This window comes from Limanda limanda, chromosome 18, assembly GCF_963576545.1.
Source record: "Limanda limanda chromosome 18, fLimLim1.1, whole genome shotgun sequence".
Classification (NCBI taxonomy): domain Eukaryota; kingdom Metazoa; phylum Chordata; class Actinopteri; order Pleuronectiformes; family Pleuronectidae; genus Limanda; species Limanda limanda.
This window is the reverse complement of record NC_083653.1, coordinates 23,144,504-23,163,830: the sequence shown is the minus strand read 5'-3', so window position 1 is coordinate 23,163,830 and position 19,327 is coordinate 23,144,504. Positions and strand designations below refer to the sequence as shown.

The 19,327-nt window shown below is 41.4% G+C and overlaps 1 protein-coding gene across 3 annotated transcripts in view; it reads left to right on the top strand.

Annotated features, from left to right (window-relative positions):
- Positions 1 to 19,178, top strand: part of gopc (golgi-associated PDZ and coiled-coil motif containing) — a 29,034-nt gene extending 9,856 nt beyond the window's left edge. For all 3 annotated transcript variants that reach the window (XM_061091241.1, XM_061091242.1, XM_061091240.1), the window contains one exon: positions 17,262 to 19,178. In XM_061091241.1, the coding sequence (XP_060947224.1) occupies positions 17,262 to 17,377 (116 nt within the window). In that variant the 3' untranslated portion in view covers positions 17,378 to 19,178. The remainder of the gene's footprint in view (positions 1 to 17,261) is intronic.
- The last annotated feature ends 149 nt before the right edge of the window (positions 19,179 to 19,327 follow it).

The window sequence follows — 19,327 nt, the reverse complement described above, 5'->3', positions numbered from 1 at the left end:
TGCCTAGTTGGAATTTCTTCAAGTTCGGGACAAATATGCTCTTTGACTAAGGAGACTTGATTTTGGGTCACGGTGGCCTCACAAAGTATGTTTTATGTTTTTCTTGAATATGATATCTTAAGATCAGCTTCAGATATCATGTGATGATGATGTCTTCAAATTTGGTACAAACACTTAATTGGACTCAAGGATGTACTGATTTTGGTGCCTGGGGGACAAAGAACAAGGTCACAGTGAGCTCACGTCCATGCAATTGTGATATACAGTCCCTGACAAAAGTCTTGTCGCTTGGGTACAAGTTGACCTTAAGTGCCCCTCAAATATATTTGTAATCAATTTTTTTTACAAGAAATGGCTAATTTCAATCCTAACAGCTTTTGAAATAATGTTTTGGTGCCAAACGGAACTGCTGAAAAGCATTCTAACGTTCACAGCTTGGTAAAGCCCACGGAGTCAGTTTTTGCAAAGACAAAAGTCTTGTCACCTTGTCATATGATGCACCCAATCCTAGATTACAGCCTCACCTTTGATCAATAATTGATCAATCAATTAGTGGGTGTGTATAAAAAGAACCCCAGCACACCAGACCGTCACATCAACTGCAACTTGACCTCTGACAACATGCCATAGATTCACCCTGAGACCAAAGCATTGATTATCAAGAGGCTGAAGATCAGATCCACTGCTGAGGTGGCTGACACCTTCAATGTTTCTCAGCATCAAGTACAAAGAATAAGAACAAGATTTGAAGAGACTGGAGATGTTTTTGACAAGCCCAGGTCCGGCAGACCCCGCAAGAAAACTGCTCGGAAATCCAAGGACAGCCCCTTTTCCACTGCAGCAGAGCTCCACCAGGCCTGGGGCCTCATTTATAAAAGAGTGCGTAGGATTCATACTAAAAGTGTACGTACGTACAAAATCCGGAAATGGCGTACGCAAAAGATAATTCCGATTTATAAAACCGTGCGCACGTACACCTGAACGCAATGTTCGCTTTATAAATCACAGTCCACTTGGAAACGTTTGTACGTGGATCTGCCTCCAAATCCGCCCTCCACACGCCCACTTTCCACCATAAAGGGTCAACGCAAAGCACGGCGTGAATATTAAATAATGCTGCTGACCAATGGGTTTCCACCGTGAGTCCTGACGGAGTCACCGCTACAAGCGATGTGAAGAGGAAGTGAAACTTTCTGACACTGACAGCGAGGTGTTTGTTAGTGAGGTGGAGGTGAAGAGCGACTTTTTGGGACAGCACCGATGTCACTAATAAAGAAAATACACTGATACTCTGCCGCTGCTGCTGTGGATAACACACTGTGTGAGATCAGAGATCGCTGAAGCCTCGCTTCCTCCTCGTCCTCCCATTCACATGCACACATCGAGCAGATCCCCGCTCCGGTGTCACGGCAGTATTTATTTATTTAAAGCATCGGACCGATTCCCTCACATCAGTGGATCCTCACCTCCTCTGGGATATTATTTGGAAAGTTTCTTCATTTCTTATAAGTAATCTCCAGTGCGCTCTGTGCTCTCTGTGCTCTGTGCGCTCTGTGGCTCAGTCCCGTTCACTGCAGCGATCTGATGATACACGCACAGTGTTAGAAGATATTATTAAAACCTATTAATGACTCGGCTCTGTAACTCTGCCGTTAAATCGAATCTGAACCTTATTTGCTTAAAGTTGTTTTATATTTTTTTTTAAATTAAAAGGCTCACGTGGAGCAGATACGTCGCGCGAGAAAAAATGTTGGTTTTAATGTAAATGATGAATTGGATCAATAATCTGCTGCAGTTCACCACCTCACGTCTGTGTCGCCGTTTTCCCGTCTCCCCAAAACGCTCGTACCGGAGGGTCTAAGTTTGCGTAGAAATACGCACATTTTCCCGTCAAGTTTGTTTTTATAAATCCCAACGTTGGCGTGAGAAGTGGCGTACGCACGTTTCAGGCCCGTTTTGTGCGTATGCAACGGTTATAAATGAGGCCCCTGGTCACCTCAAGTCCCCGTGTCAACCAGGACAGTTTGTAGAATTCTGTCTCGAAATGGCCTTCATGGTCGAATTAGTGCCCAGAAACCAGCACGAAACAAAAGGCAATTAAAAAAACGTGTGGCCCACAGCCTGCTAAAAGGATGGATGCTGGAAAATGGCAGAAGGTGGATTTCTCAGATGAATCTTCAGTTGAATTACATCACAGCCGCCGCAAATATTGCAGGAGACCTACTGGAGCCCGCATGGATCCGAGATTCACCCAGAAAACAGTTACGTTTGGTGGCGGAAAAATCATGGTCTGGGGTTACATCCAGTATAGGGGTGTGCGAGAGATTTGCAGGGTGGAAGGCAATATCAATAGCCTAAAATATCAAGAAGTATTAGCTACCTCTTACATTCCCAACTATACAAGGGGTCAAATTTTGCAGCAGGATGGTGCTCCATCGCATACTTCCATCTCTACATCAAAGTTCCTCAAGGCGAAGAAGATCAAGTGATCCAGGACTGGCCAGCCCAGTCACCAGACATGAACATCATCGAGCATGCCTGGGGTAGAATGAAAGAGGAAGCATGGAAGACGAAACCAAAGTATCTTGATGAACTCTTGGAGGCATGTAAGACTGCTTTCTTTGCTATTCGTGATGACTTCAATAAATTGTATGAATCATTGTCGAACCGCATGGATGCAGTCCTTCAAGCTCATGGAAGTCATACAAGATATTAAATATCGATCTCACAGCACCACTACTTATTTCACTGATGTTATGCAACATATTTTCGTATTTGAAGTAAATTATTTGTTAAATTTTCACATTACTCTCTGTAGGCGACAACTTTTGTCTTGCCAAAATCTGACCTTTCTGTGTTCATTAAATGATCAATCTTTCTTCAGTGAAGCAAATTTATTTTAGTATATTAAACATAATTTGGGAGGGTTTAAGCTTTCATCTGAGCCATTTCTAAAACCAATGGATAAATTAGAAGTCAGGTTATAGGCTGTTGCTTCTACAAAATGGATAAGTGACAAGACTTTTGTCAGGGACTGTAGTAGGACTGCCTGTGTGAATTTCATCATATCTGGTACAATTAACTTTGAGTCACTGATTAACTGATTTGATTTGGTGATAGAGTCCAGATACTTGTCTAGAAGTGTGAAACTTTGTTTTGCCTAGGCAAACTGAAATGGGTCCAGTTTGTCTGACATCATGCTTGAGAAGGGGTCACTAACTACTCTTTCCAAGCATTTGCATAGAATTGATGTCAAGGGCACTGGCCTTTAGTCCTTTAAAAAAATTTAAATTTTTTAAAAAAAACGACCGCCTTCCTGATCCACCAATCAAAAGAGGAGTGTTATCATTTGAACGCGAGTTGCACGTACTCTTCCGAGGCATGTTCAGTGTTCACCCTCAGAGAGACGACACCCTGCAGAGTTTGTGCAATTGCTCTTGTTTCCTCTATCATTCAGATATTCATTGCTTAATAAACAGTCTTTTTAAAGACTCACTCCTTCCTTAGTAATACCTTCCTGCACTTGCAGTAGGCCTATTCTTAGCCTAATCTAAGGAGTAATTTGCTCCACAGTCTTTTTAGAAAGCTCGTAGCCCCAAGAGCTAGCCTTCTAGCTAGTTAACTTCTTCCAACTGCAGCTAGCCCCAAACACATGCACAAGCACACTCATGCAAGGAGGGAAATTTAACCTCTGCTTTTAACCCATCTGGTGCAGGACACACAGAGCAGTGGGCAGCCATGTATGGCGCCCGGGGAGCAGATGTTGGGGGAGTAAGGTGCCTGCTCAGGGGCACTAGACAGGTTAGGGAGAAACCTCCTGGATTTTTGGACAGATCAATCCAGGTTCGTCTTTTTGTTGTTTCTCCGTGGAGTCGAACCAGAGACGAACCAGAGACCTTTTCTGCCCATAGTCCAAGTTTCTGCCACTAGTCATCCGCCTCTCCCAAAATGTTTACATGCCCAATGGGGATTTGAACTGCGTTATGAGGTACATGTCATTTTATTGCCTGACTGCGATGTCAGTACGCCACGGAGCAGTTTCTCCTTAACACCTACCTTTACATTTTCAAACATCCACCGTGTTGGAACAAATAAAACACCAGCACTTGAATACTATTCTGTGCTGTCCCTGTCTACATTGTGTACTGTTTGTTTTGTTAGGAACCATTGCCTAGCATAGCCTTATTCATTATTCGTGTGCAAGTCGCTCACAGCCACACAAACAAACACACTCACAAGACCACGACGTTGCAATTATAGCTTTATTAACTTCACACACACTGTATCAGCAAACAAACACAACTATGAACAAGTTTCTGATTCGAGGATGACCTAAGGATATGTGTCAAACATTGCCCCAAGATTTGAGGACCTTTGCAAGGCAAAGCAGGCTCATGTCTCACATTGAAAGACCTGCAAGATTTTTTTTAACGATCACAAGAGGCCCATAATAATAACGGTATCCTAATGATAGCAGTAATAACACTTATTATTATTATTATGATGATAATAAAAATATAATAATAATATAATAATAATAATTGGTCGATTATCATTAATTATAATAATAATAATAATAATATGGTGATAATAATGATGATTATTATAATAAGAAAGCATGCAGGCTCACACAGCTTCTAATATTAATAGGCCTACTACTACTGATCATAATAATAATAATAAAAAGTATAATAGTAATAATAATTGTCTGTATGGGCCTAACCTTGACATGTCAGGCCTATCAATAACAATATGCTATCTATCCATCTATCCATCTATCCATCTATCCATCCATCCATCCATCCATCCATCCATCCATCCATCCATCCATCCATCCATGACATAGAATCACCACACTGGATCCACCACCGCGACCTCCGACACGCGATCCACAAATCGCAATCCTTGATGATGTGGCCACAGCTGTGGCTTGGATCTGAGGGCGATAAGGCACAGGGACTCCGGGGAAGGGTTCAAGTCAGAAACATGTATTGATGTGAAATTAGTTACTTTGATGTAATAAGGATGGAGAAGAGGAAGAAGAAGCTGAAAAGAGAAGCTCCGTGTGTCATGTGTCATAAATTCCCTTTGCACCATCAGGTGTTTTTGCCTTGTAATCAGTGATACAATGATACAGGCCGAACTTGAGGGTACACTGAGGCTCAAGGTAAATCTGACTGGCTACTGATTTGTATGGCAGTACTATGAAAGCCATGTGGGCCACTCAGTAGATCAGACATCAATACCTCTATGCCTTTTTGAATGAAACGCTTCCTATTTTAGAACACAGGTTAAGTTACGCTCTGCCGCACTTATTAATGCATACCGCCAATTGATGTTATCAACCTTCTAGACCTATAGCAGCATAACTAAGAGCAGGTCTAAGACAAGCCTGGATCAGCTCCAACTATAAGCTTTATCAAAAAGGAATGTTTTAAGCCTACTCTTAGACGTACAGAAGGTGTCTGCTTCCCGAACTGAAAGCGAGAGATTATTCCACAGGAGAGGGGCTTGATGGCTGAAACCTCTGGCTCCTACTCTACTTTTAGAGACTTTACGGACGACAAGTAAGCCTGAATTTTGGGAGCGGAGTGCTCTAGTGGGTTTATAGGGTACCAACAGCTCTTTAAGGGAGAATGGCGCCATATTATTCAGGGCTTTGAAGGCGAGGAGGACAATTTTAAATTATATTCTTGATTTAACAGGAAGCCAGTGTAGCGATGCTAATACTGGAGAAATGTGCTCTCTTGTCTTGGTTCTTGTCAGGACACGTGCTGCGGCATTTTGGACAAGCTGCAGAGTTTTTCACGACTTACTGCTGGAGCCGGATAATAATGAATTACAATAGTCCAGCCTGGATATAACAAAGGCGTGGACTAGTTTTTCTGCATCTTTTTGCGAAAAGACATGTCTGATTTTTGAGATATTGCCCAAGTGGAAAAAGGCCATCCTAGAAATTAGTTTAAAGTAAGAATTAAAGGACAAATCAGAATCAAAGATCACTCCCATGTTCCTGACTGTATCATTGGAAGCAAGGGCAATGTCGTCTAGCGCAGCTATATCATTAGATAATGTATCTCTAAGGTGTTTAGGGCCAAGTATTATAACCTCTGTTTTATCTGAGTTTAATAAGAGGAAATTGCGGGTCATTCAGGTTTTTATGTCCTTGAGACATGCTCGAAGTTTAGTTAATTGATTACCTTGTTCAGGTTCAGACAAGTATAACTGGGTGTCATCCGCATAGCAGTGGACATTTACAGAGTGTGTCCTGATAATTTCCTAGTTGAAGCAAATATAGTGAGAATAAAATTGGGCCGAGCACAGAGCCCTGTGGAACACAATGGGCGGCTGTGGCTGAGGGGTAGAGTGGTCGTCCTCCAACCTGAAGGTCGGCGGTTCGATCCCCAGTCTGAACCATCTGCATGCCGAAGTGTCCTTGGGCAAGATGCTGAACCCTCAAAAAGCCCCCCATAGAATAACAAAGTGCTGCAAGTAGATGCACTGTATGAATGTGTGTGTGAATGGGTGAATGTGAAACTGTACTGTAAAGCGCTTTGAGTGGTCTTCATCAGACTAGAAAAGCGCTATATAAATACAAATCCATTTACCATTTACAATGGTTAACTTTGGTGTGCACTCATCATTAATTTGCACGAAGTGGGAGCGATAATAAAATCTGTAATAAAATGTGATGGTCAATTGTGTCGAATGCTGCACTGAGATCTAACAGAACGAGGACAGATACAGATCCCTGATCTGAAGCTATTAGAAGGTCATAAGTGACTTATGCCAAGGCTGTCTCTGTGCTGTGATTGGCTCTGAACCCAGACTGAAAGTCTTCATATACGTATATATTTTTTTCTCACACAGCTGATTGGCTACAACTTTTTCTAAGATTTTAGACAGGAAGGGGAGATTAGATATTGGTCTGTAATTGGCTAAAACCTCTGGGTCTAGGGTGGGTTTTTTGAGAAGGGGTTTGATTACTGCTATTTTTAAGGACTGTGGAACTTAACCTGATGATAATGACAGATTGATTGTATTAAGTAACGAACTATCAATTAGGGGCAGAATTTCTTTAAGTAATTTTGTTTGAATCGGATCTAAGATACGAAGATAGGTTGTTGGTTTGGAACCTGAGATTATTTTGGTCAGCTGATCAAGGGTGATCAGAGAGAAGCTGTCTAAATAAGGGGTAGGATTCTCAGCCGTTTCTGAGATCTCTGTTGTTGGGAGGGTATTAGTGCCAATTGAGAGCAGGAGGTGGTTGATTTTATTTCGAATAGTTAGAATTTAATCCTTAAAAAAGGTCATAAAGATATTGCTGTTTAGGGATTGAGGAATACTGGGTTCTGTCGTGGCAATTTCCACAATCCCACTACCAACGAAGAAACGAGTCTCAAAAACTCTCACAGTATCGTCACCTTTAATGCACGAGCATGGTGCATACCACAGGGTTAGTTGTAATATGCACCCAGATAGAATATAGTTCAGTTCTTTTATACGTACAGGCTAAACCCTCCCACTCTGGAGGGGGCTGTTAAACAGGAAGGTTGAGATCCTTTGATCACACGAATACAACAATGTCTAGTCGAGGGCAATCAAGGCAATATGCATTTAGTGGCTACAGGAAACACATGATCAAAGAGACATTGTCTAGAGGAAATTAGGTTACAGGTCTACAGCAGTTAGGCCAATATACATTCAGTGTCTACAGGAAGAGCAGCAGTTGAAAGAGAACAGTCAGATGAATACACATTCAATAGTTCAGGAGGCAGCATGATAAGGGTTACATTGTCATAGAGAAAATCAGGTTACTGTGTCTACAGATTCTATTATGATCAAACAGACGGGAAATACATGATTATTATGGTCAACTGCTATATTTCCCTTACAGTTCGCACGATATTTGACTCTCAGCCTGGCTACAGTGCTGAAGAGAAACCTGGGGTTGTTTTTATTGTCTTCTATTAGTTTTGAATAGTAGGCAGCTCTTGCTTTGTGGAGAGCCTTTTATATTCTTTAACACTACTCTTCCGGTCTAGGAGATTTTCAACACGGTTGCTGGAGCGCCACTTCCTTTTTAGTTGTCTTGATACTTGTTTTAACTCATGTGTCTTGGAATTATACCACGGAGCTAATTTACTATGTTTGACATGTTTCTTTTTTAGAGACGCTATTGAGTCTAATGTTAATCGTAATGAGTCTGCAGAGCTATCAACGAGGTGGTCCCTCTCAATGGAGCTCGGGTTTTTAAAGAATTTATTGTCTATATCATCGGTTTACATTCGGTATTATTTCCTTAAATTTAGCTACAGCACTATCAGGTAGACATCTAGAAAATTAGTTTTTTATTAGTGGCGAATATTCAGATAATGAAAAATCGAAGGTTATTAAAATATGGTCTGATAGAATTGGATTGCGCGGAAGTACTGTTTAATGTTCAATTCCGACACCGTACGATAATACAAGGTCAAGTGTGTGATTACAACAATGAGTAGTTGGTGTACACACTGACTGACACCAATTGAGTCTAGTATCGAAAAAAATGCTACGCTAAGGCTATCTTTATTATTGTTAACATGAATATTAAAGTCACCAACAATAATAATTTGATCGGTCTTTAGGACTAGGTTTGATAAGAACTCAGGGAATTCCGTTGAAAATTCAGTGTAAGACCCTGGAGCACGTTAAACTACAGCAAATTATCTAATGTTTAAAAGACCACATTTCAAAGTCTTAGTTTCCTGCGTTGCTTTAGAGGTTGTGTTAATTTGTATTAGATTATTGTGTGGAGTTCTCGCTCTGCTATTGTTTATTTCAATTATTTAATCGGACAGTGAACTAGGGCTGAACGATTAGGGAAAATAATCCACTTGTGATTTTTTTCCCCCAATATTGCGATTGCGATTTAATATGCAATTTTTTTATTTGATCCTCTTTTTTTCCCCAACAAAACGTAATGAAAGATTTAAATATGACCAACACAATATTAGATACATTTAGTGTAAAATATTCTTTAAAATTATAGGTGTCTTACTGCTCCCAAGTCAGTAGCATTTCACACAACTGAAACATAGAATTTGCCTGTACTATACTATGAGAATATTTAGTAAAATCAAAGTAAATAAAGTTATAAATAAAAAAACGGAGTAATGCACAGGCCACAAAGTCAAACAGTACAACTGCATGTATGAACAGTTTCCTGAAGCTAATGAAATGGTCCCACTCCTCAGACTTAGATTTTTAACCCTTTCGAACACAAGTCACCTAACAGACGGAGTGTGTGTGGAGACACAACACAGCAGACATGAGGCGATGTAAAGACCTTGCGCATCCCGTTCATGTCTGGGTGGTCATGCAGCGGTACGGAGGCGCCGGGCCTCAGCAGGAACACCCCCATGCTGAACACCTCCGTCTCGCAGATGTGCATGTAGGTGACCGGGGGGCTCTGGAGCCCCGCCGCCCCGTAGCTCGGCCTGCTTTTCCGGGGAGCGATTTTCTGGTCCGCCGCCGGCACCCCGTCACCAGCGAGATGAGCTCGCTCTATGTTTCCGCCACTTCGAAGACTTGAGGCCCCCGTAGGTTACGGAGGCCTGCTTCGCTATCTTCTGGATCAGCGGAGTTTTGTTGTCCCGCGGCATTCTGGCTGCGGGTGAGGACAGCAACCCGGTGCCCTACTCTCGTTCGCACGTTATAATCGCGCACGTTGCGATTAGGAAATCGCGTTTTATCATATCGCGATTTTATTGCAAATGCAATTAATCGTTCAGCCCTACAGTGGACAGACACAATCTCTATGGGGTTGTGTGACTGATCCAGAGCGAGTGCAGATAAGTGTTTAGCACTGCTGCTCTGCTTCCTGGACCCAACTCTGGGTTGTCATGTGATAGACTGAGTAATATTCCTAGATAAGAGAGCTGCTCCATCCCAAGTGGGATGAATGCCGTCTCTCCTAACAAGAACAGGTTTCCTCCAAAAAGTTTGCCAATTATCTACAGTACAAAGCCCACACCATTTACAGGACACCATCTAAACAGCCAGCCGTTAAAAGGCAACATACGAGTAAACATGTCATCACCTGTTTTGTTAGGGAGAGGGCCAGAGAAAATTACTGTGTCCGACATCGTTTTTGCAAAAGCATACACCGACTCAACATTAACTTTAGTGACCTCCGACATATGTAGCCGGGAGTCGTTGCTGCCGACGTGAATTACTATTTTACTGTATTTACTTTTAGTTTTAGCCAGCAGCTTCAGTTTGGATTCGATGTCGCCAGCTCCGGCCCCCGGGATGCAATTGACTATAGTCGCTGGTGTCGCTAAACTCACGTTTCTCAGAACGTCGCCAATAACCAGAGTTTGTTTCTCAGCTGGTGCGTCACTGAGTGGAGAGAATCTATTTGAAACGTGAGCTGGTGGGTCTTTAATCGTGGGCTTTTTAAGGGTGGTACTATGCCCCCTCCAGACCATCACCCAGCCGTCCTTCCTCCGCAGCGGCTAGCGCGGGCCGGCTAACTACAGCTCACGGGGGTTCTAAGCTGCAGAGCCGAGCTTCTAAGTCGCTAAGCCTTGCCTCCATCGCTACCTACACACTACATTTATTACATGTACTGGGGATGGACATTCGATTAAATTGTCTTAATCGATCGTCGGGAGAATTAACGGCGAATTTTCGATTAATCATTAATATTTTTATATTCAAAAATTCACTATTTATAGGCTGTATTAAAATGCACTGAAAATAAAAAAAACAAAGCGTGTTTCCTCATTCAGATCTTTATTACAAGATGAACAAAATATGCGCTGCCGTAGCCGGTGCTACTAAACACAACTGACCCTCGTTTTTTTTTTTTTTTTCTCCAAAATAAAATAATAATAATATAAAAAACAATCATGTTAAACAATAACTTAACCACAAATATATAATACTTAGGTCTGACAGGTTTTGCCAAATGTAACTCAAATCAAACAAGGCACAGAGTCGAGAAAGCTTCATAAAAATAACTAGTAACTCACATACAACTTCAGCACCAGCCTACTGATTTTTGTTGAGAAAGATGAGCATGTAAACATGCTCTGGGGACAGACGCGAACGCAGCCTGGTGACCGTGGTCCAGCCGCCGAAAAAACCCGCTCTGAGGGGACTGACGTCGCCGTGATACACAGGTAGCTCCGTGCTAACTTGGCTAGCCTGGGGAACCTTATTCCATTCACTTTCCACCTGTTGGGTAATTTTCTCTGCTCGTTGTGCATCGCAGCTCCTCCTTGCTTACACCGAGTGGATGCTAGGTTGAGAGTGAGACCGAGAGCAGGATGCGCCGCCATTAACCAGGGTTGGATTTGCCTTCTTCAAGTGCTAATCATTTGAGTCGTGGCCGAGTTGTACTTAAACACAGCTTTGCAGTGTTTGCAGTGAACCAAGTCATTTTTTAACTCAAAATGGTCCCAAGCTACACTTCGCCGTGACTTCTTCATGTTTACTTTGGAAATGGAAATACACGGTAACTCGCAGGTAACTGAGTAGGTCTGTGGCGTTTTTTTCAAACACTGCCCCCCGTGGTCAGATGTGTAATTACCGAAGCAAGAGGGAGAGAGAGAAGACATCGCTGCTATATAACTACGAGGGTGAGCTCAAACAGAACACAGAATCATTAAGCACCAGAGAGTAGGGGTTGGGATGTGTGGGTGTTGTAACTATAGACCGGTGATTTTAGCCGTAGTAATACAGCTGTGTTTACGCAATGGGAGACACATCATTGTGTCTCCTATTCCACCGAACTGTCCTTAGGCAAGATATTGGGCCTCATTTACTAACGTGCGCAGAAATTGCTTCCGGATTCATGACACGTGTGCACCAGCCAATTTTGTTCTCACCACCATGCGCATGTTTGAATCAGAATCATTCTAAATCGATAGGCGCGTGTCCGCTCTCTGCAATTAGCATACTGCCACGCCTCCATTTCTCCATATAAGGACATCCATTTGTCACAAAGAGAGTTGAAGTTATGAGATATGGTCCCAAAAGGTAAAAAACTGAATAATTTCACAAACGCATATTTAAGGCGTTTGTAATGGAAGACACAAACGACAATTTTCTGTAGCTTGTCCTCCGGAATGAGAATGTTTGAGAAAAATTTTACCTGGGCTGCAATAACTGAAGCGCTGAATGCTGTCTCCTGCACAGAGCTGAGCGCTGAAGCTGTGGACATTTGTTTTAGATTCTTCAGGATCAGTCGCACATTAAAGGTCCAGTCATCCTGTGTCTCTGTTGGAGTCTGCATCCTCGTCACTCCCCCTCTGACCTGCGCTCACTTTACACTTCAACAATAAACACTGATCACAAGTTAGAAAGGGGACGTACAGGACTGATGTATACTTTTTGTTATTTGAGTCGCTCTGGAGTTTGAGACACATGTTTAAACCTGCTACACAACACAAGACGTAACGTGACGCAAACAGTCAGGATATCAGGGTTAAGTGACGGGAACGATCCAGAGTCATGATCCCACATTATCTATTAATAACTGAATACATGTGATTATCAGTCCGTCTGAAGAGGGACAGAGACGAAAACACACACACACACACACACACTCCTATACAAAGATAAATAAATGGAGTTTTAATATACTATGCATTTAGTCAAAAGGGTGTGCGTTTTATTTTCCAGGACAGTCTGGACTTGAGAAAGTTCTAAATTTGTTTGCAGAGTACAAACAAATATATGTAAGAGCATATTGATGAATCCCAGATTTGTGAATCAGACATTCATACACACAGTTTAAGCACAGTTCTGTGCATACGCACTGTTAGTAAATAAGGCCCATTGAATCCCAAATTTCTCCTGATGGCTGATTGATCTATAAGAAAGTGCTGCACATACAGGTGTTGTGCAATAGGAGTAGACTTGACATTGGCTAATTATTAATAATCATGAAATATGATTATTAAAATAATAAAAGATTATTTATTAAAAATAATTAAAAATGATAAGGCCATAACTTATCGTAGAGGGGCACCACCCTGGTTTCCAGGGACCAACGATATCAAGCTATAATTATCAGTCTCATAATGATAAATGTCAAATTAATAATGTCAATATTTTAATATTAACGATTACTTAATAAACAGTGAAGGCTTCTAAGTTCGAGCACAGGCAATCATAATCCAGCTGTATTCACACACTTATGCACAAATAATCACAGACTACAGATACTTTAATTACAAAAGTATTTATTAAAAAGGGGAAATAAAGTTATAATGTTATTCAATGATTCATCATTTTAACAAGCTCCAATATTTCAAAGATAAACACAGCAGCAGCACTTATCACAATTCAGAAAATACATGTAAAACCTGCGGTCTACCTATGTATGTCTGTCCCTGTGTGTGTGTGTCTGTGTCAAAGTGTCTCTCTGTGTATGTGTGTGTATGTGAAATAAAGTTAGTGTTATTTAATGATTTATCATTTTAACAAACTCCCATATTTCAAAGATAACAACAGCAGCTTATCACAATTTAGAACACGCATTTAACCTCTGGTCCATCTATGTGTCTCTGTGTGTGTGTATCTGTCTGTGTCTATCAATGTGTTTGTGTGTGTGTGTGTGTGTGCGAGAGAGAGAGAAAAAGAAGGGGCGTGGCGATGACGCAGTCACGTAGTGACATCACATCTAAGATGGAGGCCGATCATGATTCGTGGAATCAAGGCCTAAAAACTCTCAAAATGGCGGATTGACTACAAAACAAGATGGCGGAGCCGTTATGAATTTAGAGCCAGAATGGGAGGAGAGAGGGAGAGAAGGCGTGGCAATAATAGACTCAAGATGGTGGTTTAACTTAACGTTATCCAAAATGGAGAATATGTTAATGACCATGTGGCCTGAACTCACAATGGTGGTCGCCAGATGAATTACACAAAGGAAATTTCAGACAAAGAGAATTCTTATCTCTGCTTAGCTTTGGGGGGCCGAATGGTTTCCAGATGTGTTCAGCCTCTCTGAATATAGATTTAACTATGTTACATGAACTGTATTCTAAATACAGATCGGAAGTGTGTATAGGTCGGTTTAGAAGGAGAGAGAGAGAGAGAGAAGGAAGAGAACGAACTCTTAAAAATACGCCTGAGATGAGTTAACAGTGGTTCACCCCTCAGCCCTCAAGCGAACGTTGTGGGCCGAGGTTCTGATCGGTGAAATCACTGCAGACTCACACAGACGTTAACAGTGCGGGCAGAGGCGCTTCTCGCGGCCCTATTCACTGTAACACAAAACATTGCCATCAAACCGGAAACCGGGAGTAGTGGCCGGCTAAAACAATGGAGAAACACGGAGGTTCCACAAACAAAATAAATTCAAGTATCAAAACAATGCGCTACGTATTAAACTAACATCTGCCCAGACAGTTTAAGCCTCTCTTACTGTGACCGTGGTTTCATGGGGTGCGTGCACGTTCCGCGCGAGTCTCCCGGAAGTCCAGTGAACAATGTCTTGGCCTCTCAGGCGAGCTCCCGTGAGCACCGCAGCTGGGCCGGACCGGAGCGGATCAGTCATGCTCCGTGACGGGATGAAGCTTGGTCTTCTTCTGCAGGGATGTGCGGCTGCGTGGAGCCGGTTGAAGATCGCGTGGAAAAAGAATAAAAAGTCCGTGTCTCACTCGTCCCGAGTGAGATTCCTGTTTTGTCTTTTCAAGTTAAAACAGCAAAAGTCTTTCAAAATAAAACTTTTACTGAGCTAAAAGAAGAAATCAAATCAAATCAAATAAATTGAATTAAACAAACGTCTAATCGCCTCCTAGGTTACTGAGTCGTGTGTTTAGGCCCCTGGAGGGTCTGGATACGACCTGAGCATCTGAGGACAAAGAGAGTGTTAGTCGCCTCCTTTAGCGACTGGAACCTTGGGTCAGACCGGAGGAGGCCTAACTGGAACGTCAGTGCTGGAGTGAAAAAGAGAATGATTTCTGGGAGGTCAGCACCTTTTGTAGTACCTGGGAGGTACCAGCCCCCTGGAGGAGGGGTCAGGGGTCAGTGTGGCCCTCCGGCCAATAGAAAGGTCAGAAGTCAAGTCTCAGGGAGCGGTTTACAGTGGGGGACCCAGGAAGTGATCTGTTGCCACATGGAGATAAGAGCTCCATGCTGGATTTTCATGTGAGGGGTCTCCCTAGGCACGTCTCAAGTTTTACGACTCTTTGTTCTAAGTCAGATCACTGGGCCTTCCCCAACACAGGTCATCTAAAGCAGAATCTTGCTCCTTGAAAAAACTTTAATTGATAAATCCTTAAAATCTGGAGGGTTGAATATTTCTGATTGCAACTGTAGATGCAGTGTATGAATGTGTGTAAATGGGTGGATGGCAAAACTGTTCTGTAAAGCGCTTTGGCTGGTCATCAGACCTGTGATATGTGAAATGTTTAAATACACATGAGATTAGAAACACAAATGAAGACACACCTGAAATAAGGCTGGGCAATCGATTATAACATTGATAAAGCTCATTCCATCCATGTTTTGACAGACAACCAGAACAGCCAATGATAATGAGAAGAGCGCTATGCTGAAACAATCATGTGGCTGAAATCGAGTTGTGGGCGGCTGTGGCTGAGGGGTAGAGTGGTCGTCCTCCAACCTGAAGGTCGGCGGTTCGATCCCCAATCTGAACCATCTGCATGCCGAAGTGTCCCCCCCAAAGAATAACAAAGTGCTGCAAGTAGATTCACTGTATGAATGTGTGTGTGAATGGGTGAGTGTGAAACTGTACTGTAAAGCACTTTGAGTGGTCATCAGACTAGAAAAACGCTATATAAATACAAATCCATTTATCATTTACCACGTCAGGTTAGGTAAGGGGTTGGAAACCTTTACTATCAAAAGAGCCATTTTGCCCCCTTTTCCACCAAATAAAATTTCCTGGAACCACAAAACACATTTGATAACACAGCTTATAAAGTTTTATTTATAGTTATACTATGACAAACTTACGATTAAGTGTTTAGTTATTAATCGATTCAGTCAGATCATGTCAGAAATACTTGAGAGCGAGTGCTCACATATACTATTCTGTGCACTGGTATCATATGCCCAGACTTAGTTTTTTCGTGCGCAAGACTAAACAAAAGCCATATGGGGGCCATATTCTTGGACTTAATTAGGTGAGTTAATCTTTAGGGCATCTATGCTGCCTCATACCTTTGTTCTCTTCTCTATGATAGGAATCTCAGTCTTGGAAAGTCCTAACAGGAGCAGAGCATCTCTCCTGATTGTTGCTGGATGCTAGATATGCTTCTTTGGCAATACGGGAGCTACTACATACCATAGGAGACATAGAACGTGTCTTAAAGCAATATGAGTGAAATACCTCCCCAGACAACCATTTTTGCTTGGGCGGATGAGAAGAGGTTGTTTTTGTCCAACCGCCTTGTTTATGCCAGGTGAAAGAAGAAGAACTTGGGTTATGCATCTAACCTTGAGTTAAACAGTTTGATAGGTAGGTATTCATTGGACAGTTTGAGTGGCTGTCAAATTGCATCATCAGCATTCAGTCTTGTGTTTTAAAAGATAAATATTTTCAGGTTCATAACTTGAATTTGGGATTCTACTTGAAAAGGTTTGATTGCTCTAATGTTCAGAAAATGCGTCAGTTTCCTTATACTAGTTAATTGGTGCAGCTCCTCTGACGCTTGGTTTTAGCTCCTGCCTCCTCCCGCAAAAAAAAACAGTCTGATCTGATTTGCCAGCTGGCCTACCAGTCTCTTGTGATGATTAACTGCTTTCAGCGCATGTTGGAAGTGTCACGCCCACTGAGTATAAACGGATTTCCGGTACCGGATTTTCTGTACAGGCATAATATGTCTCCTTTCATGCCAGTTATGCATACATCTATTTTTTTTTTTAACTTACCAAAAATAGGAATAGACTGTATCTCATTCCCTTTTTTATGAATAATGACAAACAGGTTGAGAGGAAAAAGAGGCATCTCGTACAACAGCAACAAAAGTTTAAAATTGTGCCCAACTAAATTCTTTGGAAGCTTCACTCAGTGCATGGTTTGTTTTAATTTAACCAAGGTTAGGCTAGGAAGCTCTGTTACCAATAAGAAACTACAAGTACAATATAACATTCATTGAAACAGTGTAATGGAACCATACCTCCTCTCCACCTCAAGCTTCTGATTAAAACGAGCCTAGACACCATTATGTAACTGTTTTATCGTTATGAGAGATGCTTCTTGTCCATGTACTTACAAATCTGTGTCCACTCTGCAGCTCTGGAGAAGATATCACTGAGCAGTGCAGCAGAGAATGGAAATACTGGGATCTCCAGTGAGACCCCTTCAGAGGAAACATCTTCAAAGCCTCCCGTGACTGACTGTTCCTACTAGAGGCTCAACAAAGGTTTTTGGTATATAAAGGTAATGGAATGGTTGGGAAAATTCCTCTCTAAGAACTGAATCAAAGAATTCCAAAAAGACCCCAGTGAGGGACACGGGAAAATACACAGGAGGTGTCTGTTTTTTCTTCTTTCTCTTGGTTCTGGGGTGGTGGGATTAGGGTATTTAGCCTTGGATTGTGGCAATGATTAGGTCTTAAAGGTCAGCAGACTTGTTAGCTATGCTATGTAGTGGGGGAGTGATGAGGAATAATGTGTAGCATTTTTGGAGATATTTAATGAAGGGAGTGGTGGGTATTGCTAGGGAGGCCTTATATGAGAAAAGAAGGGTAGATTTTACAAAGCTATCTTGTAGGTACAGTTACTCAAGTTTGAAAATTTCAGGGAGACACTTCAAAAGTATTTGCATCAGTCCAGTGGTGACCCGAGGAGAGTGTAAAATATATCGAAATTAATGGAAAAAAAACGATTTGTAATGACTCAAATTATTGTAATGCAAGGCCTAGACTATAAATTCACAACAAGATGAATTGTTAAAATATCAATATCAATAAAGTTCAAATTGAATAAACATGTGAAGTAAATATTAAATGGAAAAATGCTGTATATTCTTACCTGCCATCACAATACACATATTAACCATTTGTTAAAAAAATCTTTTTTAGTCCCTCTCATTGACATAGAAATAGAGGGCTTTTAGGTGAGAATTAATTCACCCTACCAAAAAAAACAGTGGCTGTAAAAAGGCAATTGTTTCTTGGCTTATGGGTTTGTTTCCTTCATCATTAAGGGTTGATAAGTTCCATTCTGGGTTTGCAGCCTTCTGTTCTATAACTAGTAAGTGCATACCTAGTGTCTTTTTAATAAGGTAGTATCCCATACTACATTCATTAACACAGATTCCGTATAAAGTCAATAAGAACCAGTTCTTGGCAAAGCAATTTAACAATGAATACAATGTCATATTCCCATTTTGGATAGAAAGGAATAGGTCTAGAAATTTCTAAAGCATAAACATTAAGAAAGCATGTAATACAACATTTAATGCTTGACGTTGAAATTCCTCTCCTCTTTCCTTATGGTCATTGTAATTATTGGTGACCGCACTTGTCATACGAGTTTATGACCTCGAAACCCTTTGCTGGTATTGTATCCTGTTAATGAGGTAGGGAGGATATTCCACTGATATTATCCTGACCACAGCTTTCTAACCTAGTTCCATCGCTAACATGTGTTTGCATTCTTTTGGATATACAGGAGTGAGCACAATATCACTTGAATGATGTAATGTAAGTGAATGCAGTCAATTTTAATGATGGGGTCTTTCTAGTTTACATGTATCGCTGCATACTTTGATATTGTTTTCCATGTGTATCACAATGTTAATTTGTAACACTTTATATTGTCAAGAACACGTTACAATATAATGCAGAAAATGCAACAAACTGAATTGTTGTATCAGCGGCTCACTGACACCCATCTTACCAGTGTACTCTTTATTGCAAAGCTGTTCAGTTAAATATTTTACTGTACTCAAGTATGTGTTGGCAGAACTAGTAGCTGCCAGTGGTCTGGCCAAAATGAATTCAAGTAGCTGGAATCCGGAGTATGATCTCACTCTATGACCTAACAGTGTTGACATGTCCCGTTATTTACCTGTTTTTTCTTTGTCTATTCCCTTGCAGCTTGCTTTGTGTCTCTAAACTCTTCACATGTATGATGGGCATCTTTATATATTTATGTTCAAGTTAAACATTTTATTTAGCCTTAAATAAAGTTTGGTTTCAATTTGATTTGTTTGTTATACATTCGGAGAAATCCTTTTCCTTTAAATATTCAATTTGATTTCAGTACGTTAAATGGCCCCAAAGGGACAAATATGAAATTACAGGGGGTGATAATGTAATGAGCAGTTTGTGAAACGCCTGCGCAGAGTCATAAG